A 24,970-nucleotide genomic window follows, 5' to 3' on the forward strand; every position below is an offset into this window, starting at 1 on the left:
CTTTGGCGTTGCCCTTCTGTGGAATTGGAATGTAAACTGACCTTTTCCAGTCTTGTGGCCACTGTTGAGTGTTCCAGATTTGTTGGCATATTGAATGCAGCACTTTAACAGCATCATCTTTTAGGATTTTAAATAGCTCGGCTGGAATACTGTCATCTCCGCTAGCTTTGTTGTTACTAATGCTTCCTAAGGCCCACTTGACTTCACTCTCTAGGATGTCCGGCTCAAGTTCAGTGACTGCACTATCATGGCTATCAGGGACATTCAGATCTTTCCTGTATAGTTCTTCTGTGTACTCTTGCCACCTCTTCTTAATCTCATCTGCTTCTGTTAGGTCCCTGCCTTCTTTGTCCTTTATCATGCCCGTCTTTGCACAAAACGTTCCCTTGAGATCTCCAATTTTCTTGAAGAGATCTCTAGTCTTTCCCATTCTGTTGTTTTCCTCGATTTCTTTGCATTGTTCATTTAAGAAGGCCTTCTTGTCTCTCCTTGCTATTCTCTGGAACTCTGCATTCAGTTGGGTATATCTTCCCCTTTCTCCCTTGCTTTTCGCTTCCCTTCTTTCGTGAGCTACTTGTAAAGCCTCATCAGACAGCCACTTGGCTTTCTTGCATTTCTTTTTCTTTGGGACGGATTTCGTTGCTGCCTCCTGAACAATGTTACGGACCTCCGTCCATAGTTCCTCAGGCACTCTGTCTATCAGGTCTAATCCCTGAAATCTATTCCTCACCTCCACTGTATATTCATCAGGGATATGATTTAGGTCATACCTGAACGGTTTAGTGGTTTTCCCGACATTCTTCAATTTAAGCCGAAATTTTGCAACAAGCAGCTCATGATCTGAGCCACAGTCAGCTCCAGGTCTTGTTTTGACTGACTGTATAGAGCTTCTCCATCTTTGGTTGCAAAGGACATAATCAATCTGATTTCGATATTGACCATCTGGTGACGTCCATGTGTAGAGTCGCCTCTTGTGCTGTTGGAAAAGAGTGTTTGCTATGATCAGCATGTTCTCTTGGCAAAACTCTATTAGCTTTTGTCCTGCTTCATTTTGTACACCAAGGCCATGCCTGCCTGTTATCCCGGTGATTTCTTGACTTCCTACTTTAGCATTCCAATCCCCTATGATGAAGAGGACATCTTTTTTTGGTGTTAGTTCTAGAAGGTGTTGTAGGTCTTCATAGAACCGATCAACCTCAGCTTCTTCGGCCTCAGTGGTTGGGGCATAGACTTGAATTACTGTGATGCTGAATGGTTTGCCTTGGATTCGTACTGAGATCATTCTATCATTTTTAAGATTGTACCCCAGTACTGCTTTTCCCACCCTTTTGTTGACTATGAGTGCTACTCCATTTCTTCTAAGGGATTCTTGCCCACAGTAGTAGATATGATGGTCACCTGAATTAAATTCGCCCATGCCTGTCCATTTTAGTTCGCTGATTCCCAAGATGTCGATGTTCAATCTTGCCATCTCATGTTTGACCACCTCCAGCTTACCTTGATTCATTGATCTGACATTCCAGGTTCCTAAACAATATTGTTCTTTACAGCATCGGATTTTCTTTTCACCGCCAGACACATCCACAGCTGAGTGTCCTTTCGGGTTTGGCCCAGCCGCTTCACTCTTTCTGGTGCTACTTGGAAATACCCTCTGCTCTTCCCCAGTAGCATATTGGACACCTTCCGACCTGAGGGGCTCACCTTCCAGCGTCATATCTTTTAGCCTTGTGATACGTTCCATGGGGTTTTCTTGGCAAGAATACTGGAGTGGGTTGCCATTTCCTTCTCCAGTGGACCACATTTTGTCAGAACTCTCTGCCATGACCTGTCCGTCTTGGGTGGCCCTGCACGGCATAACTTATGGCTTCACTGAGTTACGCAAGCCCCTTCGCCACAACAAGGCAGTGATCCATGAAGGGGTACATACAGGCAAGCAATTTTTATCATGGGTTCTCAGGTCCTGTGTAAAATGCCAGTTGAAGCTGTTGCCACTGGAAAGTTGAAATCAAAATTTCTAATCAGTTTTTCATGTCCTGAATTTTATTGTAACATGCATCTTTGAAATTCTATAAGTTGGAACTGTAACAAAAGCAATGAATCTCCACCCTCTAAAAGGAACCTGAGTATTCTATAGCAATATAGTGAGATATTCTGGAGAGTGGTTTCCTTTTTTTACCTGTTTTCTTTCCTTCCTCTTCTTGTACTCCACAGGCTGGTGTTTTTTAAATGTCATGGCATTCGGAAAGTCACCTTCCACCTGCAGAGGGTGACAAAAATGACAACAGAGGGGATGGGACTAGCACACTCCCCCTCCTTGCACTTTTACTTTATGTGCATTCTGAACTTCTGAATAGAACTATAGCTTCCCCAACTTCTGGTTCCTTCACATCTCCCACTCTAGGTTCAACTAAAATCAACATTTTGAAAGTCCCAGAAACTCACACGTGCTTAGTATTTTTTTAATCTTTTAATTTAGAAACATATATACTTCTGTGTACTTAAGGAGTATTTTGAGTGGTATGTTTTTTTTCCAAACTAGTAAGCACTCAACCACCAAAGCTTTCTATCAGAGGAATGATAATATGTCTCTATATCATCTGTTCAACTTCAAGCATACTTGAAGGAAGCTGATTTTCTTGACCAATTTCACTCTGGTTTCAGACCTGGTATTTGCACTGAAATGGCTTTGGTCACCCTGATGGATGACTTGGAATAGGAGAGGGACAGTGGGAATATCACTCTGTTGATAGACTATGAGTTCATTATTAATCTGATTTAACTTTCAAGATATTTTGTCATCACAATTTTTAACAATCAAATAGGCATATATGTTTCTAAAAACAATTCAATGTTAAGAAATTTGGAATCTATTTTATTATTAAAGTTTATTAATTTATTATTAAGGTTTATTAATTTATTATTAAGATTTATTTTATTATTAACATTTATATACTGCCCTATTTGCTAAAAAGCCATCAAGGCAGCATATTGCTTTATTATCAACATTCAGTTTAGATCTTGATTTCTCCGTATCTGAGATGTGACGTAATAAATTAGGGCACAATTCACCTGGACGTTTTCTGTGCATGTCCATTGAAATGAAGAGAAGCTAAACAAGAATGTAGTCGCTTGTACTGCAGAATTTCCCTGTGTATTGTATCCATTACGTTATAAGACCCGCCTTCCCCCCGCCTCCTAGATAACACTAAAAAGCTTTGATTTTTTTTTCAACTTTTATGTCTCACCATTTCCATAAAGAACCCAAATTCATCTTCAGGACTTCAAGTTTTGTACTGGGGGTTTTGTATTGGGTGCTGCTGCTTCTTGCTATACTTATCAGTCAATGATTCAATGATATTCAGTATATTTAGACTGAACCTTTGGTTGTATTAAAGGCCCTTTTTGTATTGGATCCATAAAAGCTAGTTTTCTACTACTTACTTTTTTTTCTTAGTTCAATTTGGCTAATTTCCAGGTAATATTGAGATGAAACAAAATAATCTACAAAAATATTGGAATTTTAATCTACAAAAAAACATGTATTTAGAATGGGTATCTTGATATGGAAGCTGCCCTCACACTACGGCTGTAGACATGGCCAGGGTACATCTGATTTTTTGACATAATGATAGAATGTGGAGAGGATTTTAATTTCTCAAGCAAGGCAGGGCAATGTTATTTAGGGATTTAAGAAGCATCATCTGGCAAGTCTTCATTTACCTAAACTTTTGCAGCAGTATATATTCTTGCAAGGGTGGAATAATGTCCTTCCAGAAGTGAAATAATTTAATAGTTTTTAATGTGATAGTACCAGTAGTGCAGTTAAGCAATTTTAGTATCTGGACTTAATAGTCTTATGGTGGAGGTGGCTAGATGTGTTAGATTGGAATACACTACTGTTAGGGCGCAATCCTATGGCTGCTATTCAGTGGCTAGATGGCCATAGGATAGGTCAGTTCCTGGGAACTGACCTCGGAGCCCGTGCTCTGAGGTTGGTTCCCTGAGAACCGACCTCCACCCCCTCCCACGCTGCCTTGTAGGCAGCACAGATGGGCCCTGTGCTCCATGCTCATAAGAAGCGTGCGGAGCAGTGAAAACGGGGTGTTCCTGGGGGCAGGGTGGGCGGACATCCCTTTCCGACACTTCCTATGTGTCTTCCGGCATTGTCCGGCCCCGCTCCGGCATCCCGTGGCTAGACAGCTGAAATCGGAATCCTGGCTGCTGTGTTTTGTACTAGCTGTGGCTAGCAAATATGATGACAATGACCATGATGATAGATCAGCCAAATACAGACTTGCCCTCCGGAAATGGAAGGGCTCTTTCCAGGGACTGAGATCCAGAGGAGGTTTCCCCTGGAGGCAGGGTGAAGGGAGAGGTAGACATTTTTTGCTGATTTCCCCTACCCTCTGCAGCCCCCAGTGTTACCTCGCTTGTTCCTCCAAAGCAGCTGGGGGGGCGGCGGCACAGGGGACTGCAGGGAGAAGGGGACTGCAAGGAAAGGAGGAATCAGCAAAAATCACCTTCCTCCTTCCTCTAGTGGGAACGTTTCGTGGGTGGGGATCCACCCACATGTAGCCTGGATCCAAGCCATTATTTAAATTTCCTAGTCTTTCTTTCTTGATATGAAAGAGACCAAAATAATTGAGATATAAATGTAGCATATGATCCTTTTGGAAAGACTCCACATGGAGTTACCAAGAAATAAACACAATATAGCTGACATTAAATCCTTCTGTTAGTGTTTGCTTGAAAAGACAAGGTGGAAAACTAAACAAAGGTTGAATAGAAACATTGAACTAGTTTCATTTAACATCACATCCAATGACTAAAATAGATTTAGGCTCATGGATGTGTACACTATCTATATTTTAATCTTATACACAATTTTCTATCCAAAAGTGTCCCGGAGAGATTATTTTTCAAACAAGAAATGAGTAGAATTGCCAGTACTTTTTTAATGTAAGGGAAAGCTTTTGTGATCCCTATAGTCTCCTGGATAGCTATTTAGCAAGTCCTTTGGGATATCATGCTGCCTGTACATTTTAACTGCACACCATCACACATGTGTTGTTAGTGAACTACAACTACAATACGCTTCTAAGACTTTTTTCCAATAATAAGTGGTGTTGACTAGTAAAACATGCAGGTACATGCTCATAAATAGCCCACATTTACACTTCTCAAGTGCCCTTTGTTGTTGTTGTTGTGATTTTTATTATTATTATTATTATTATTATTAATATTAATGAATTGATTAAATAAAAATTTCACAGAAGAAATTGTACCTGCCTATACATTTCCTTTCCTTACATGAGTTAAACAAAATCAAAGCAAAACACTACTTTAGTTTAACTTTAAAATATAACATATATATAACAGTTAAAATACTGAGCTAAGCACCTTCACTCCAATACAGCCCGTTCTTGCAGCACAGGGACTCTGGTGTGTACACCGACTACAAGGTACAAGCTATTGCACATATATCTTCAGTGGAGTCACTGAATGAATTAAAATGAATGAGGCATCCTGTGCACACAAGAGCTAAGTTGCAATCAAGCCCAGTGTCAGCATGGACTCGCTTTAGTGTCCTGGCAGAGTCTCCTGCTGAAGCCTACCTTGAGTCTCCCTTTAAACATTGCTTTTCCAGAGCTCCAATCAGCACAGATAGCTGACTATATCAGCCATTTTAATTTCCCACAATGCCCCATGTAGTGTAGCTACGGGCACTGTGGGAATTAATATTGGGAGCTACCAGATCCTATCACTTGGATCTGGTTGGAGTACTGCTGCTGTTGTCCACTGCAGCTAATGCCACCACCAGATGAATGGCCCACTGATGTAGGAGGGAGACTATCACCTTTAATTGTCCAATAGACAATTGTGCATCAAATAGTGCATCAACAATCAGTGATGAGAGCAAGTTGCTTAAGAGTTTGCAGTATCAACACAGATGGCTTCAAAGTAGGGATGGCGGAGAAATCTGCCATGGACTCCAGTGGCTGGGATTCTAAAGAATCCAGCCCCCTGGAGTCTGTGGCGGAAAGGAGCACTGCCCCCTGCCCCCCGTGAAACCCGGCGGGATGGCGGCAGTGGGTGCAGCGGGGTGGTGGCGGTGGCGGGTGCTGCGGCGGGGTGGTGGGGGAGGCGGGGCGGCAGGTGTGGCGGGTGCGGCGGGGCGGCGGTGGGTGTGGCGGGTGCTGCAGAGGGTGCGGTGGAGGGTGCGGCGGCGGTGGCTGGTCTCCTGGCTGGCCGCGGCCAGGCGCAGCTTACGCAAATGGCAGCGACTACGGCGGCCGCCATTTGCTTTCACTATTTTTCGCCGTTCTAGCCTACGTAAATATTTATGTAGGCTAGAACGGCGAAAAACAGCGAAAGCAAATGGCGGCTGCTGTAGTAGCCGCCGCCATTTGCGAACACTTTTTTTACTTTGCCGTGATAGGCTACGTAAATATTTACGTAGCCTATCACGGTTAAGTACAGGGACGCAAACAGCAGTGGCTACAGCCCCCATTTGCGTCCCTGCTGCCCAGCAGCCGGATGTCCGGCTGCGGGCGGAGCCAGCCGGCAGCTCCACGGAATCCCTGTAGAGCGGAGCCGGCCGGGCAGGACTCCGGGGGGAGGGACGGAGCGCCTCCCCCCCGTTGAGGATTCCGGGGGGAGGGATGGAGTGCCTTCCCCCCCCACCGCGAAGCAGATCCGCGAAACGGTAAGTGACTTTCGTACATCCCTAGTATGAGGGAACAAAGGGGTGGCAAAGACTGTTATGAAAAAACAAGGGTTTTGCCGTATATATTAAATACAAATATACTGTGACTGAAAGCTGGGGGAGTGAATGAGGGAACAGGAAATTTGGGGGGGTGCCTGCTACCCTCCCTACCTGTACAGTCATCTCTGAGGTATATATAAACACATATATACAAATAATTTGTGGGTTTCACACCTTTTTCCTAACCAGAAATACTTAAACTGGGGAGATGTACTCTGAAAGACAAGCGTAGTTTCGGATGGGGGTGGCAGGGAGAGATGTCTCTTGAAACCTTTGATGTAAAAGTTTAAACTCAGGGCTAAACTTGATGCTACGCTAAATATCTAGCATGCAGCTATCCTCACCATTATTTGCCTTGAAGGAAGCTTGCAGGGCCCCAATCCAGATCAGGGCCATCTTGCATGGATAGGGGATTAATCCTTCCCACCCAGCCACTTTATTTTTCCTAACCCTCCACCCACCCCCTTTGCAGGGGCTAAAAAAAAAGGAAGGGACACTTCAAAGGGATTTCTTTTTCTTTTTCTTTCCCCCCCTTTTTTTAAGCACGGGGGTGGGGTGGGGTGGGAGCTGAATTTAGGGGGAAAGTGGCTCGGTGGGGAAGTTTAAATGTGCTTACTTCAAGGGAGGGAAAAATGGTAAGGACCAGCTACATGCTATGTATTTAACCCAATGTCTGGTTTAGCCATCACAGTGGCTCTCTTCACAAGTTGGTTATTTAGCAGGATTGTTCTTCTTTAATCACTGGATTTCACAGGAGCTTTAAATGATGCTGCTGCTCTCCTGCTGCTATCTCACAACTTCCCCTCCGTCTTCCCATGTATCTGAGAATGGGGAAAACCCAGCATTTTCTGTGCTTGTGATTGAAATTGTTATTTCCCCCCTGTGTATTTCCCCATTAGTGCTTTGTCCCGCTTTGTGTGGGCGTGTGCTGGGGGGTGTTGCTGGGCGGTGCTGAATAACATTGTCATGACAACAATCAGAGTGGGGCGGGGGAGGTCAGTGACCACGCTTCCAGTGACGGTTTCTCTCTCCCATTCCACTACGGGCCTTGAACTGTAAAGTGGCTAACCATCCCAAATGCTTCTCCGAGATCCCCCTGAGCACAGCAATGCTTACTTCTGAGTAAACTCATTGGCTGTAAGGTTTTCCTTTCCTGGGATTAAGTGCCATTTAAATCTGTGTGGCTTGCTTCTGAGTAGGCATGCATAGGAGTGCATTGTAAGTCTACTTAGCATAGCAGTCTTAAGCTCTCCCATCCCCTTCAATGCATTTACTTTACCACCACTACCCTTGACTTCACTGACTGCTTCTTCTCACTTTTGCTCACCAGATTGATGGGCTTTTTTCCTCCCAGGGTGGATGGTGGAGTCTCCCTTCTCAGCCACGCAGGAGAAAGGCTTGACAGTTAGGATTTCAATGGGTATTAAAAGTGCCTTTTCTCCTCCCCTGAATAAATTCATCATGCAGAGCTCAGAATGGTCATTTTTAATGGTTTCTTTTGTGTGTGTGGAGTTGTTTTAGATAAGGCAGTAATGCTGAGGTGGTTTTCCATAGTACTCCCTCCCATCTAGCCAGCCACTATCTCTTCTCCTAGCCCACCTTGCAGGGTCATTGGGAAGCCAGAATAAGAGGGGAAAGCAACAACAGCATTGGGGTGGGGGGAGAAAGCAAGCTGAGTCTAATGAAGAAGATGTCTCTCGTGAAGCGGTCACCTAGGGAGGGGGGCTGCTAGGGATGGCTTGGTGCATTAATTGTATACAAGTCCCTTTGTAGGTTTCTTACTTCTGTAGCTGGGAACCCAGAAATCGGTATACCCTTCAAACTCAGTAGTGCAAGCAATAAACTGCATTTAATTCCATCACACACTGACATATTTAGCAGAGAAGGACTAGCAGCACCAGCAACCTTGGGGTAAGCCACCGAGAAGACTCTCTGTCCCTTGCCACAAAGTCAGAGGAAGGCGGGGGGCAAGGGAACAGCTCCCATCATCCACTATCCGGGTCATTAGGAGGGCTTCCGAGTCCCTCCTGCTGTGGAAGAGTGGAGGGACAGGCAGAGCCATCAATCATGTTACAGGAACCAATGATCAGGGGAGGGGAGGGGGGCTGGAGCCAGCAGCCCCCTTCTGTCCTGATTGTTCCGTGCAGCTCTGCCCAGCCATGAAAAGGTATAGAGCGGAGGGACGTGTGCTATGAGAGATCCTGTATACAGGGCCAGTCTAAATCCCGGAAAAGATCTGGAATCAAAAGGATGGGTTTGTAGTGGGATAAAATGCCAGGTGTGAAGACAGTCAGTATCTATTGTTGCGTTATGAGTAAAGCAAGTGCTTACAATTGTCCTGCTTTTAAATGTTATGCCAAATTGAATCAGGCTATTCTAAAGAGCTGCCATTCCATTACTAGTTTATGACATGTTATGGGTTTAATTTGTTTAAAACCAACAGCATTGTTACTTTGTGTTAGGATGTGGCTCATTAAGGTTGCTAACAGAAATTATGCCAGTCTGGCAGTGTTTCTGTATAAAATGAATAATCATATTTCTTTCTTTAAAAATTCGGTTTGAGTTGACTGTATTTCTGCACCTGGACTCCATTTCTAAGTCTTCCTGGCATCCATCCTGTCTTTCTGAAGACCTCTTTTTGGCCTTTTGATGTATTGCTGTGAGTCTTCTTTGGAACACAAAACACATAAAGCAAATCCTTGGATGTGTGGGAACTGAATGTCTTCTCAACAAAGCAAAACAAGGATATAGAAACAAGGAGTACTATGAACTCGTTCATTCAAGCTGCCAGAAAAGAAGCATGAAGGAGTGAAGTATGAATGTGACAAATAAGACAGTGACAGTGCTGACTGCTGAACAGAACAAGTGTCTTTTGCCAGCTTCTTCCGTGGACATCCCTTCCTTTCAGAAATTTTAGATACTAGAATGATGGGCAAAAGGAATTGAGATGGGGAAAGGGAATGCATATTTTAGTTGTCAATTTTCCTGCTCTCCTCACAGCATGAAAAGGCCAAAAGAAAATTCACTGAAGTGTACAAGACACTATCACTGTTGTAACGGAAGGGAAAATGTAAGTTAGTAAATATTTATACTGAAGTACAATAAAGGAAAGGGCCAGACAATGATTTAAATTACAGTTGTTTACTTTTTTGCAAGTCTTTATGAAATGTGCTGCTTATATGGGCAGAGCTCCTACATGTTTCTTTATTATGGTTCAAAGTTCATACTACAGCATTCCTTAGGATATGATAGAGTGATAGTCCACACGGCGATATATGTGCTGGCTGGCTCTCCTCCCTTCAGCAACACATGTATAATTTCTGATGACATTTGTACATCTAAACAAGTTTGTGCCGTTGCTTAGGACTGGTTTCCCACTTCCTTTATTTATAAGTGAACCATATTGCATTTCCCCACAGATTGCCAGTAGCAACTCCACCAGCAATCATAAGTATCGTTTGCTTTGCCATTTTACAGCACCCAATCATATTGGCTCTTACACTGTGACTGTCAAAGTTTATAACCTTGCCTGAGAAATTTATTCTGTCTCTTGCAGTCCAATATTTACTGATATACATTTCAAAAATTATCAGAAAGTTCTGCCCTCTCTCCTTACATCATTTCCAAAATAACTGTAATGAACGTTTAGTAGGATGGTGTGTAATTGATCAGAATTGAATTAGTTTTTTGTGGGGGTTGTGTTTGGCTATGGTGTTAGGCAGAAACCTATATTCTATTATGTCTATGAAGGCAGAAACAGAGGAGATACCGTGGGTGAACATCTTCGCCTTTCTCTTGACTTATGGGAGTTCAGGGCCAAACTAAATATGACATAAATAATTATGTGAATGCTGTTAATGTGCACCTTTTTTGTTATGTAAAATTAGCTGCAGTGGGGATCCCTGTGCAGTACCATAAGGGTGGTGAAGGAAAGGTTGACTATTTTCTCTCTGCTGGGGTCCCAACAAATGGAAGCTTCCTTTGAAATGCAATAGCAGCTTTGGAAAGGCAATTTTTGTTGGGACCCTGGTGGGGAAAGAAAGTTAAACTCCCGCTTGGCTGCTGTGTAAATAAGAAAAAAATAAATAAAATCTTTTATTTATTTAAAGATTATAAGATAAGACAGTTCCTGCTCTCAGGTTTGCATCACACAAGAAGAAAGAGGAAGACATCACACAAGAGGAAAGGGGTTGAGAGGGAGGAGGAAAAAAGCAAATCCAGGCATTAGTTCTTAGTTACAATGTTCTAATACATGTTCTTTCTGGCAGGGAAGGGTGAAGAAAGCTCCCTGCAGCTGTCCCTTCTCTGAATGATGTATGGGGTCAGGTTGGTCTCCCCCTTGCTATGATGTTCTTCCTGGAACATAGGGGTACAGCTTCTCAGGACCCAGTGGATAAGGCCAGAGTGTACTGCCCTTCAGCTCTGCAGACCCAGGGAAACTGACAATTATGTAGTCAACCTCATGGCTACTTTGTCCATTAAATCTCCTGTTTTGCAGGCATAATGTCATCCTGTCATCAGAGGTGCACCAACATATGAGCAAGCATTTCAACTAACCCTGTGTTTCTTTCCACCATACCCTAGATTCCACCCATTTGTATCCCTTAAGCTGGTATCCTGCTTGTCAGCAGAACTGGCTGAATAAAGCAGCCTGAATCCAGAAACTGAAGGGCTTGGCGATCTTTGCTGGGTCATAAATACTCCCCTGGCTAAGCAGTTATAAGTCTAGAATAGCAAAGCAAACCAGACTGGGCTTCTAACAGAATGAAACACTACAGCTAGTACAGAACAAGCTTGTCTTTTTTATACAGAAGAAGCCCAGCTTAAAAGGAAACTTAATTGGCTCCACCTGAGCACTAGGCCCTCCTGACTGGCCAATAGTTTGGGCAGGGGAGTTAAAATTGTGTATATTAGTGAAGTAGCAAGAGCAGAGTTAGTGTTGTATTGGTGTTCTTTGGGAAAGAAGAAAGAGCTAGAAATCAGAAGAAACCAGGATGGAGAGAGATGCAGAAGACTCCAGGGCTGTGTTTCTACCAGTGATTTACTCCAACCTGCCTGCACGTTGGGGTCTCTGTAGTTCCATGATGTTGTGGCCATTCAGCCCCAGAGTCAAATTTTATCGCTGAAAAACCGCTTCTTCTGAGACTGCTTATAGTCCAACTTTTCCCGGTTATGGCGGCTCCATTGCTGACCTGTTTCCACAATCTCACTGGGTTCACTGTCTTAGCCCTGTGCATGGGGCATGTAGCCCAGCCTTTGTGAGTGTGTCACTCTGACCTCAGTGACCCAACCCTTTCCCTAACTGTTTTCCAGAAGTTTCATTGCTGTTTTGGAGCAGGTGCCGAGGGACCAACTTTTAAAACGTCATTGAAAATAAGCATTAGAACACAGCCCATGACCCTAGTCAAGGAGTGTTTTCTCCCATTGTGCTGAATGAGGCTTGCCCTCTCAATGACCACAGAAATGACAGAGAAGCCCTTCAGTTGACATGGCACATATCAAAGCCCTCAGTTCTTGAAATGCGATTAAGTGCGATCTCAAGGCTTTGGTCCATTGCCTTAGGACGTAACTCCTTCACAATCACAACTTCCAAATAGAGATCCTGTGCATTAAAATGGGGGCTGGTTTTGGTCTCTTTCCCACAACTAACCCATTAGTGTCTCCTCAGAAGTAACTCCCATTGCTGTGGATGAGGCTGAGATTCCCTCAATTGAAATGGCACACATTAAAGCCCAAATGCTTAAATGCATTTAAGCTACCAAGTGAAGCTTCACAACTTTGAATCTTCAGAGATCATGCCTGAATTAGAAAAAAAAAAACATTGCGGAGAAGCCCCGCTTCTGCGAGGATAACTCCTGAATTTTTAAAAAAACAAACATCTGGAGCGGAGGATGGGAGGGGGTAAAACTTAGTCTCATTTGAAGGGATAGAACAACCCCCTGCTCAATGCAGGAAGCCTGATTCCCAGGCGGTTGCCCATCCAACTACTGACCGGGACTGATCCTGCTTAGCATCTGAGATCAGACAAGTGCATGCAGGACTTCCCACAGGGCTAGCATTAGCTAAAGTTGCTTGATTGCTAGGCCTTGTCTAAAAGCAGGAAACAGTCTAGACTAGATTTACATAGACATACTTCTATTATTTTGATTTCCTAAATGATCTTATGAAAAAAGTGGGGAACCTGTGGCCCTCCAGATGTTGTTGGAGTACAACTCCCACCAGCCCTAGCCAACATAGCCATTGGTCAGGGCTGATGGAAGCTGTAGTCTAACAACATACAGCCACACCTATATTATGGTTAACTGCCGAAACTGTTTTAAAATCTGTTTCCCCCCCTATCCTGAATATCATCACAATAACTGTTAAATTGCTGCTTTCCACAACCTTTAACTAAAATCTAAATTTGTTGTTGGTTGAGCCTTGGTCTCCCCCACTGTGGAGGTCTTAATACGACTGTAACTTATTCCTCAGGTATTTGCTACATTTCAGAAACGTAACTATTTATATTTTTAAACAACACTTTTAATGGTCAGCTTACTTTGCGTGTGGTACAGCATTAAGAGGATACTTAGGCTAATGTTTTGATTTTAAACCTGGGAGTATCATAATTTAACATGATTTTCCTTACCTGTCTGATCACACATACATCCCATACACATACAGAGAGGAAGCTAGCTAAGGAGGTAGTGGGCTCTCCCACACTGGAGGCATTCAAGATGAGGCTGGACAGCCATCTGTCGGGGATGCTCTGACTTGGATTCCTGCATTGAGAAGGGGGTTGGACTTGATGGTCTTGTAGGTCCCTTCCAACCCTACTATTCTATGATTCATTTAATTAACAGTGTATTTAAAGACAGCACCAATAAGTAAGTAACAATTTATTATGGTCACAAGACCAGCAAAGTGAAGTAGCACTGTAAGTACAATAATATAAAAGCGATAAATGCTAGTTAAAATGCAAATAAATAAGAATTACACATAACCCACTCATAATAATATAATATTTAGCAAGTTAAAACATTATCAAATAATTGACATCATCCCACGCTGGCAAACAAATGCAGCAGCAGCAGCACAGAATCTAGCCACCTTAGAGGTTACCTGAGAATTCTGGTCAGCCAAGAGATAATCTGTATAAAACACATCGGGTCTCTCAAGTATTCCTTGTAAAATAGGAGTAATAAAGATATCCCGAATATCACGAGAGAAGGAACAGTGCAGCAGCACATGGCCCACAGTCTCCACCATGCCAGCTTCACAGGGGCATAAATGCTTAGAGTGTAAGGTACTATTTGTATCTACTCTCCAAAAGTGCAGAAGGGAACGCATTGAACTTGGCCAGCATGAATGCTTTCCTACATTTTGGAATGGTTAAAGTAGTTAAATAGGTTGCAGGTAAGAAAGTCCACTCCCTTCATGGATCACTGCCTTGTTGTGGTGAAGGGGCTTGCATAACTCAGTGAAGCCATAAGCTATGCCGTGCAGGGCCACCCAAGACGGACAGGTCATGGTGGAGAGTTCTGACAAAATGTGGTCCACTGGAGAAGGAAATGGTATTTCCATTTACCAGTATTCTTGCCAAGAAAACCCCATGGAACGTATCACAAGGCTAAAAGAGATGACACCAGAAGATGAGCCGCTCAGGTCGCAAGGTGTCCAATATACTACTGGGGAAGAGCAGAGGGAATTTCCAAGTAGCGCCAGAAAGAGTGAAGTGGCTGGGCCAAAGCCAAAAGGACACTCAGCTGTGGATGTGTCTGGTGGTGAAAAGAAAATCTGATGCTGTAAAGAACAATATTGTTTAGGAACCTGGAATGTCAGATCAATGAATCAAGGCAAGCTGGAGGTGGTCAAACATGAGATGGCAAGATTGAACATCGACATCTTGGGAATCAGTGAACTAAAATGGACAGGCATGGGCGAATTTAATTCAGGTGACCACCATATCTACTACTGTGGGCAGGAATCCCTTAGAAGAAATGGAGTAGCACTCATAGTCAACAAAAGGATGGGAAAAGCAGTACTGGGGTCCAATCTTAAAAACAATAGAATGATCTCAGTACGAATCCAAGGCAAACCATTCAACATCACAGTAATTCAAGTCTATGCCCCAACCACTGATGCCGAAGAAGCTGAGGTTGATCGGTTCTATGAAGACCTACAACACCTTCTAGAACTAACACCAAAAAAAGATGTCCTCTTCATCATAGGGGATTGGAATGCTAAAGTAGGAAGTCAAGAAATCACCGGGATAACAGGCAGGCATGGCCTTGGTGTACAAAATGAAGCAGGACAAAAGCTAATAGAGTTTTGCCAAGAGAACACACTGATCATAGCAAACACTCTTTTCCAACAGCACAAGAGGTGACTCTACACATGGACATCACCAGATGGTCAATATCGAAATCAGATTGATTATGTCCTTTGCAGTCAAAGATGGAGAAGCTCTGTACAGTCAGTCAAAACAAGACCTGGAGCTGACTGTGGCTCAGATCGTGAGCTTCTTGTTGCAAAATTTCAGCTTAAATTGAAGAACGTAGGGAAAACCACTAAACCATTCAGGTATGACCTAAATCATATCCCTTATGAATATATAGTGGAGGTGAGGAATAGATTTAAGGAATTAGACCTGATAGACAGAGTGCCTGAGGAACTATGGATGGAGGTCCATAACATTGTTCAGGAGGCAGCAACTCAATCCATCCCAAAGAAAAAGAAATGCAAGAAAGCCAAGTGGCTGTCTGATGAGGCTTTACAAGTAGCTGAGGAAAGAAGGGAAGTGAAAAGCAAGGGAGAAAGGGGAAGATATATCCAACTGAATGCAGAGTTCCAGAGAATAGCAAGGAGAGACAAGAAGGCCTTCTTAAATGAACAATGCAAAGAAATCGAGGAAAACAACAGAATGGGAAAGACTAGAGATCTCTTCATGAAAATCGGAAATATCAAGGGAACGTTTTGTGCAAAGACGGGCATGATAAAGGACAAAGAAGGCAGGGACCTAACAGAAGCAGATGAGATTAAGAAGAGGTGGCAAGAATACACAGAACTGTACAGGAAAGATCATAATGTCCCTGATAGCCATGATAGTGCGGTCACTGAACTTGAGCCGGACATCCTCGGGAGTGAAGTCAAGTGGGCCTTAGGAAGCATTAGTAACAACAAAGCTAGCGGAGATGACAGTATTCCAGCTGAGCTATTTAAAATCCTACAAGATGATGCTGTTAAAGTGCTGCATTCAATATGCCAAACAAATTTGGAACACTCAACAATGGCCGCAAGACTGGAAAAGGTCAGTTTACATTCCAATTCCAAAGAAGGGCAACACCAAAGAATGTTCAAACTACCGCACAATTGCACTCATTTCACATGCCAGCAAGGTGATGCTCAAAATCCTACAAGCTAGGCTTCAGCAGTATGCAAACCGAGAACTACTGGAAGTACAAGCTGGGTTTCGAAGAGGCAGAGGAACTAGAGATCAAATCGCCAACATTCGCTGGATCATGGAGAAAGCCAGACAATTCCAGAAAAATGTCTATTTCTGCTTCAATGACTACGCTAAAGCCTTTGATTGTGTGGATCACAACTAACTGTGGCAAATTCTTAAAGTGACGGGAGTACCAGACCACCTTACCTGTCTCCTGAGAAACCTGTACAAGGGTCAAGAAGCAACAGTAAGAACCAGACATGGAACAATGGAGTGGTTCAAAATTGGGAAAGGAGTACGACAAGGCTGCATATTGTCACCCTGCTTATTTAACTTATATGCAGAGTACATCATGAGAAATGCTGGGTTGGATGAATCACAGGTTGGAATTAAGATTGCCGGGAGAATTATCAACAACCTCCGATATGCAGACGATAACACCCTAATGGCAGAAAGCAAAGAGGATCTAAAGAGCCTCTTGTTGAGGGTGAAAGAGGAGAGTGCAAAAGCTGGTTTGAAACTCAACATTAAAAAAACTCAGATCATGGTATCTGGCCCCATCACTTCCTGGCATACAGAAGGGGAAGAAATGGAAGCAGTGACAGATTTTATTTCCTTGGGCTCCAAGATCACCGCAGACGGTGACTGTAGCCATGAAATTAAAAGACGCTTGCTCCTTGGGAGGAAAGCTATGGCAAACCTAGACAGCATAGTAAGAAGCAGAGACATCACCTTGCCAACAAAGGTCCGTATAATCAAAGCTATGGTTTTCCCAGTAGTAATGTATGGCTGTGAGAGCTGGACTGTAAGGAAGGCTGAGCACCGAAGAATTGATGCTTTTGAACTGTGGTGCTGGAGAAGACTCTTACGAGTCCCCTGGACTGCCAGGAGGTCAAATCAGTCCATCCTAAAGGAAATCAACCCTGAGTGCTCATTGGAAGGACAGATACTGAAGCTGAAGCTCAAATATTTTGGCCACCTAATGCGAAGAGAAAAGTAACTGGAAAAGTCACTGATGCTGGGAAAGACTGAAGGCAAAAAGAGAAGGGGACGACAGAGGATGAGATGGCTAGATAGCATCACCAATGCAATGAATATGAACTTGAGCACACTCCGGGAGAGAGCGCAGGACAGGAAGGCTTGGCGTGCTATGGTCCATGGGGTCACGAAGAGTCGGACACGACTGAACGACTGAACAACAAAAGAAAGTCCGCTCCCTGTCTCTGAATTCAAAGTATGGGATAGCTATTCTTATATGATCTTGTAACTCGTCATCCCTCATACACTGGTGCATGTCTCCTTTGACTTTTGAAAGGCAGCTCCAGGTAATCAAAGAGAAACAGCCTGAAACGTCTCACCATCATAACTACCTATGGGCCACCACCAGCCCGATGAAAATAACCATCCCACATTCACCACCCCACTTGCAGGGAATGAACTGGGGGTGGGGAGAGATGACACATTTTGTTTTTTAGTAGGACAGAGAAATTATTCAAACATTTCAGGGAAGCTTCCTTGTTAGAGGCAGCAGCACCAGTGCTTTCCCCCCTTCCTTTTAAAACTTTAGTTTGCTATCTGTGCAAGTGATAGTGGAGCTCCTCTCAGTGGATGCCTACTGGTGGCCACCATGTTCCCCCTATATACACACAATAATTCCCCTCAGAATGATTCCAGGGGCACTGTGGGGTAAAACATGGCAACTACCTATAGTGATCCCATCCCTCCCCCCCCTCTCTCTCACTCTTTCTCTCTCTCTCTCTCTCTCACACACACACACACACACACTATATATATATATATATATCTTCTGGGGCCACCAAGAGGGCTTCTACCACTGGCGGCACTTCTTTGTTAGAGGAAACAGGCTTTTCTTAAACTTTTCTTCAACACTGCTGTCATCAGATCCAGTTAAGAGCTGTCTGGCTGTGTCTTGAACATTTTCCTGTTTTGTATACTCGCCTCCTTGTGCCCATCTTGGAATCTTGCCTGGGCTCTTTATTTGTTCCCTGCCTGTTTGTCCTTAGTTTTTCTGATCCTGCCACATTGCCCCTTGGGCCCTAGAAAGAGACATCCAAATCCTAGCTGGCCCTTTGATTTATACCTACAGCCACACTGAGGGCCATTTTTCTTGGTAGAAAGGTGGTTTATAATAAATAAACACACACACACACACACACTTATACAATGTTTTTTTCCCTGCCCATATTGCCTTGTTAGGTTGGGCTGCCTAATGGCTTGAAATGTCTTCTACTACACACATAATTCTAGCTCAATATTATTTGGCTATATAATTAATGAATTTGTCTGTCTGCTGTGTGGGCATTTGCACTTTCACCTGCAGTCCATGCCAGCTTCTGGTACTCAAAAATGCAACAACTTGACAAGAAGGTGGCCGAGCTGTAAAGCTTTTAATTATTTCCAATAATTGTAGAAATTGATATTCTTCATGTGATCACCATAGGTCATTTGGCCAGGTCACTGCCTGTGATATATTAGACCAGTATTTTTCCAAATAACCTGCTTAACAAGATTAACTAAAATGTGGCAGGGAAAGCCGGACACATGGCATTTATTACTCTGTTTAGCAATCAAGACTTTCTGGCCGAAGGACACCTCCTCCTCCAATACATAAACACACCAAAATACTATTTTGACTAGAACTTGGCATCTCAGTCTTGCAAGACCATCAACACTATTGAGAAATTTAACAGTCTCCTCCTGTAGTACAGTTGATTCATCTGGAAAAGAGTCCATGTGCTCTAAAAAACAGATTATATAATCATTATAGCAATTTAATTGTCAGTATGCCATCAGTCATTGTCACACGGTTGAATCTTAGTGTTCTGGCTCTATGATGGTCACATTTTTGTTAGAGATTTATTGCATTATAAATGACTTTTTGGAAAATATCACTACTGAGCATTCACTTTTGTGTCATGTGTTATTCTACATAGCCACTATACCACATGACACACAAAAGAGTAAGTCTAAAGTTCGAAGAAATCATTAGGCTCCCTTTGCAAAGAAACCGGCCCAGAATCCGATTTCAGAGCTGGTCAGCATTTTCCTGCTTCCCAGGCCCACCACTGTAGTTCTTTCAAAACAGCTCCAGCCCAGAAGTTTCAGGTGTCAAGTATCTGTCAACACTAGAAATCACTTTTTTAAAAAAGAAAGAAAAAGCTCTTTCTGGACAATGTTTAGGCATAGGAGTCACTTTAGTGATCCAGAAAAAGCCACATTTTCCATAAGCATATCCTTTAGCCATGGCACCTGTTTGAACAGTTTGCTCTGTACTGCTACTGGTCCACAGTATAAATACATCCTTGTAGTATGTTCTTATTGCATGATAAACCATTCTATTGCGTTTAGTACATATACCAATAGGTTTCTGCATATCATTGCTTGACATGCAGAATTTATATATTAGCTATAAAGCTAAGGACAGCTGATTTTTTGATGAAGCGATGATAGATGTTCACTTATCCAGTTTTTGTGATTCTCTCAAGTAGGGATGTCAGAGAATTCTGCCATGGATCTCGGTGAGGCCGAATGCTAGTGCATTCGGCCCCCCGAAATCTGTGGCGGAACAGCCTGCCACCCCCCAGCCCCCCCGTGGATCCCCCCCGGGATGAGACTTACCTGGGGCAGATCTTCCGGGCGGCGGTAGCTCCGGCGGCGGCTCCGGCTCCGGTGGGCGGTCTTCCGACCGGCTGCCACCGCCACCATTTCCAGGCTTGTGGGGAAAAAAAAAAGACGTGATAGGCCACATAAAGATTTACATAGCCTATCATGGCTAGGTTTAAAAAAAAAGAAGAAAAAGACATGATAGGCTATGTAAATCTTTACATAGCCTATCATGGTTGGGGGTGGGTTTAAAAAAAAATGCATACGCAAATGGCGGCGGCTACAGCAGCCGCCATTTGCGTTCCTTCTTTTTACCGTCTTAATCTATGTAAATATTTACGTAGACTATGATGGCGAAAATCAAGGGGAACGCAAATAGCGTAGCGGGCACTATTTACGTCCCCTTTTGATCCACCGTTTTAGCCTACGTAAAGATTATGTAGGCTAAAACGGTGAATGAAAAAGGGAAGGGATGCAAATAGTGCCAAAAAGAAAGAACGCCAAAAAGAAGGACGGCCAAAAAGAAGGAACACAAATGGCGGCGGCCGTAGCCGCCACCATTTGCATACGCGGTTGTTGTTTTTTTTACCCAGAGCCCTCCACAGCCAGAAATCCGGCTGCGGACGGCTCTGGCCTGGCCGGGCCTGGCCGGCTGCTCCACGGAGCTGCTGCGGAGCACAGCCGGCCGTTCGAGGATTCCGGGGGGAGGAACGGAGCACCTCCCCCCCGGCCAGGATTCCAGGGGGAGGGACGGAACGCTTCCCCCCCACCATCAAAATAATCCGCGAAAGGTAAGTCACTTTCATACATCCCTACTCTTAAGAGGGTTTGGAGTTCCTCTAGATGGCACTGTGGTATAGCAGAATAGCACCAATATACAAGAGGAAATCACACTTTCTTTTGCTCTCATAATTAAATGGCACATTTTAAATGGCTGCTCTAAAAATACTTGCTGAAAGTGCTAGTTAGACACAAAAGCAAAACTGGAGGGTCACGACATTATCTAAAGAACCTCTAAACAACCATGAATAGGAATGATGAGCACATGATAAATGCCTCATATAGAAAAGCCCTTACACATCTCATTATGAGTGAGAAATCTGACCTCCTTCTTTACATGATATTTCAGAAGCCCCAAAAGAAAATGCATGAATTACTCACACATGAACTGTTATCAGATGATCATAATGCTCAAAGCAACCTTAAGTGAATGAGCTTTGTACTCTTAAAAGTTTGTGTGCGTGCATGCCCAGGGAAAGAGAAGGTGGGCAAAATAAAAAGAAGCTTCTATACCAATGGCCATTCCTATGAAATGCCTTCTGGGTAAAGGTTTCAGTACAGTACAGTACAATGTGAATCAGCTCTCTATCTACACAAACTGTTTTATTTCAACACTTTTATGTACTGGATTTGTTCACTAATATTAAACATTGCTGAAGGAGGATAAAACTTAAGTTTGCAAAGCAGTTTTGGGGCTGTTCCCTTTTTCCTTGCCAGACATTAGCAGTACCTAGGAATGGTAGTTATAACAAAAATATTGAGTTTTGTGAATAGGTATTTGTGATAAATCATGAATTCATAAATGGACATTTGTGCATGTTTCCTGTTGATGCCAAAATTCACAGCTGGCCATAGAAAAAGTGGTTTGAGTACTGATGTTCCCTTCAGTGAAATTTTGCTATTTTTAACCCAGAGAGCAGCCTTTACGTTCTGTACTGCTTACAGAGATTGTCTTCAGTTTACTAAAAAATCCAAGGCAAATCTGAGTCATGTATTTTCCTTCATGAAGTGGAGTAAATATAATCATTTTTGCTGTTGGTGAGAATGTGTGTGTGTGTGTGTGTGTGTGTGTACAGTGGTAGAAGCAGTCAATTTCCCCAACTTGATTGACTCTGGTAGAGCTTGTGTTCACTTTGAGAAGGATTAAAGAGTATATTGTTGGATGAATGGTGCAGATGAAATATGGGAGAAATAATACCCACTCTTGGTGTCAAACAATTCCAAGTTACAGTACTTTCCACAAGTTATTTTAGGCATAATATTTATTAGCCTTCTGTAAAGCCTTTATATGCTTAAGAAGTCAGAGTTCTGTAGCTTTACCTACACCTTTCCCTCATATGCAAGCATTTGTCCTTCTCCTCCTACTGTTACAAGGCAGCTGTATCTAGGGATGTATGGACTGTGTAAAATCCATTCCGTCTGTGTTTCATGGATTGTCAACTGACTTTTGTTCCATTGTCTGCCCATCAAAGGAATTGGATTTTTTTAAGTTTCCAAATTCGCACACATCCACATATGCATAATGTGCATTTGTGCATTTTCGCATGTGCAAAAATGCGCAATTTCCCCCAAAGTGTGCAAAATCCCCCAAAATGTGCATTTTTCACACTTTAGCCTATAGAGAAATTCATATTTTTGGCTGGTTGTAAAAAATGCTCTGTGTATTTTTCTATGACAATTTTGTGCTAAATTTGGAAATTTACAAAACCGGTCTGCAAGTCTGTGGAATCCACCCCACAGTGGGAAAGCTGATCCACTGTGGAATCCATGAATCAGATTCATAAAAATCCAAACTCATTTGGCTCCATTGCAGATTTCTCTGACATCCTTAGTTGTAACTAGCAATGCTGGAGAAATTCGAGATGGACTAAAATGTGTTTGCATTTCTAAGAATCTGACCTGCAGAATCCACTGCAGACCAGCCTCTTCAGGCTGTGCAGTGCCTGTAGATTTTTCTTTTTTCTACTTTCCAGAAATTTACACAAATTTATTCATAAGAAAATACACACGTTTCTGCTGAGATATACACCATCCTGGAAAATATTCGCAGGGAAAAGTTAAATGGAATGGTGGACAATATGCTAAATGTTACTACCAACATAAATGATGTAAATTGTTGTAGACCTTCTCATGGAATTATTTTCATGTTTTTCTACATAATAATAATTAAAAAATTGAATACATCTATGAATGGACACTGGAACGAACAATACCACACAATCCACAAAACACCTACGGGACAGATTTCACAAAATCCGGACATCCCCAGCTGTAACTCAGTCCACAAAGCTAGAGAAAAACATCTCAAAGTGAGTTCCTGTATTGTTTTGCATGGGGAAGAACATGCAGATTCCAGGAATCTGGCAATGGTGGCCTTCAGCTCAGCTAGAGTGATGCTTCTGCCTTTAATAACTAGTTAACCAAGAAGATAGATGGTGAATGCCATGAAATTCCTTCACTTTCAGGGGTGGGACTTTTCTGGTCTCAGAGAGCTCCCCATCTCTTGGCTGGTGTATAGATCTTGCATTCTCAGGACTTGTTTCTGGGATGGGGCTGCCTCTCACTGACATTCCTTCCCTTTTGTATTTGCCTTGGTTTGCAGCCCCTATGATGGGATTAAGCTCCCAAATTCCCAGTTCCTGTCTCCAGGCATCTGCTGGCATATTCCCTGATCATGGAGAGAAGGGGCAGATTTCAAGGTAAATCTCTATTGTGCCCTTTGCTTATGCATAGTCAAATAGAATTTTCTATTGCTATTTAGTTTAACTATCTAAAAGTCATCTAAGACATTAAAAAGTTGAAGTATTTGGCATAGATGCTTATCAGTAATAAAAACCAACATTTCATGGTGATAATCATTATATATATATATCACTGATGCTGAGCAATGGCATATTACTAGCTTTGTTGGTTAAAAAGGTGGCACTGTGGAACTCTTGCTGTAGCCTTGACCACTAAATAGCTTGACAACTAGTAATTAACACATTTCAAAAATCATTTCCTAACATTTCATGTACAGTGAACAGTGTCCTTTAAACTGGAGTAAGTCACATTTGAACTTACACAAGTTTATTCATGGTTATTTTGCTTATAACTCTAATATCAACGAACGTTAATAACACTAAGGGATTAGGTGGTGTTGTAGGTAGACTGTTATACTTGGACCAGGATTCAGATTCCAGGTTCAACTCTCCATGAAGTTTAATGGGTGTGGTTGGACAGAGAGAAAGTGGCAGACCTAACTTCTCTTACAGGGGGATAAAATGGTGAATGGAAATGCTAATGCACATGATTCTGAGCCCCTTGGAGTAAGGTATGCAATACACATATATACCTAAGAGTAAAAAAAATGCTTTAGAAGCTAGGAAGCTTGTTATTTTTGCAATCTGTTGAACATTATCAGTACAACCAGATTTGGGACTTAACCTAAAGTGACCCAGGAGAGGTACCCTGGGCATTGGCTCTGTTTACTGATATCAATCTATGTTAAAACAACAAAAACAAAACAAACTGGTAATAAAAAAAACCTGGTTCACTGCTCCCTTATAGTAAAACTAAGGGCCGCCCTTTATGTTTGGAACCTGTCACGCTTATTGCTTTTCCAGGATGTTACCTGCTGAGGGAAAGTGCTGTGTAGCTCAAGGAGGTTAGCAGCCCCTGACAGGCTATCATTCATAGGCCTCTCTCAGTCCAACTGACTTTTATAAGACAAGGCAATGGCTCAGCAGGAGAAAACAGACAAATGAGAGAAGGAAGGGTCAAATATTTATAGCTGAGCACAATAGATCTGAACCCCCATGGCAAAATGGAACATGGTGGCAAAGAAAACATAATATGGAAAATGTGTAAACATAACACCATTCAATCCAGAGATCAGTTGAAGGGAGTATCAAATGGCAGAATTAGCAATGCTAATGGTGGATGGTATGAAAGACACAGTGTCCATTGCTTCAGAGCTTTGCGGTTTACAGAAATTGGCCTTAAACCTGACAGGATCTTCTATGGTGACTCTTCGGCATCAGGAATTGGCTAGTGTTCTACCATTCAAACATATGAATGGCTATTCACTGAAGAAAATAAACTGTCATAGAGGAATTTACAATGGACATCCACAGTGATCTGTGTGAAACTGGCCAAGTTACAAGTCACATTATATTTGCAGCAAACTGCATTTTGTACATTCAAATAATAAAACATTTTTCTACAGATTTGCACCCTTGGCACTCAGATCCAGCTCAACAAATAGTGTTTGAAAACAGGAAAGAAAAATCTTTCTTTGATTGGGATAGGTCAACTGTATGGGAAAACCCTTCTAAAATCCAATCCCTGGGCAGCCATTTCCAAACTCAATCTGAAAGGAAAATATTACCAGTATA

General features: G+C 42.7%; 1 protein-coding gene across 1 annotated transcript in view; it reads left to right on the plus strand.

Annotated features, from left to right (window-relative positions):
- LOC146350098 (uncharacterized) overlaps window positions 1-24,970 on the plus strand; it is a 49,117-nt gene that overhangs the window by 20,240 nt on the left and 3,907 nt on the right. The window contains exon 3 of the mRNA XM_084841764.1: window positions 23,197-23,293. Coding sequence (XP_084697890.1) covers window positions 23,197-23,293 — 97 coding nt within the window. The remainder of the gene's footprint in view (window positions 1-23,196; window positions 23,294-24,970) is intronic.

Source organism: Heloderma suspectum, chromosome 3 (genome assembly GCF_057233095.1).
Source record: "Heloderma suspectum isolate Gila_16-S chromosome 3, 16-S_ref, whole genome shotgun sequence".
In the NCBI taxonomy this organism is placed as follows: domain Eukaryota; kingdom Metazoa; phylum Chordata; class Lepidosauria; order Squamata; family Helodermatidae; genus Heloderma; species Heloderma suspectum.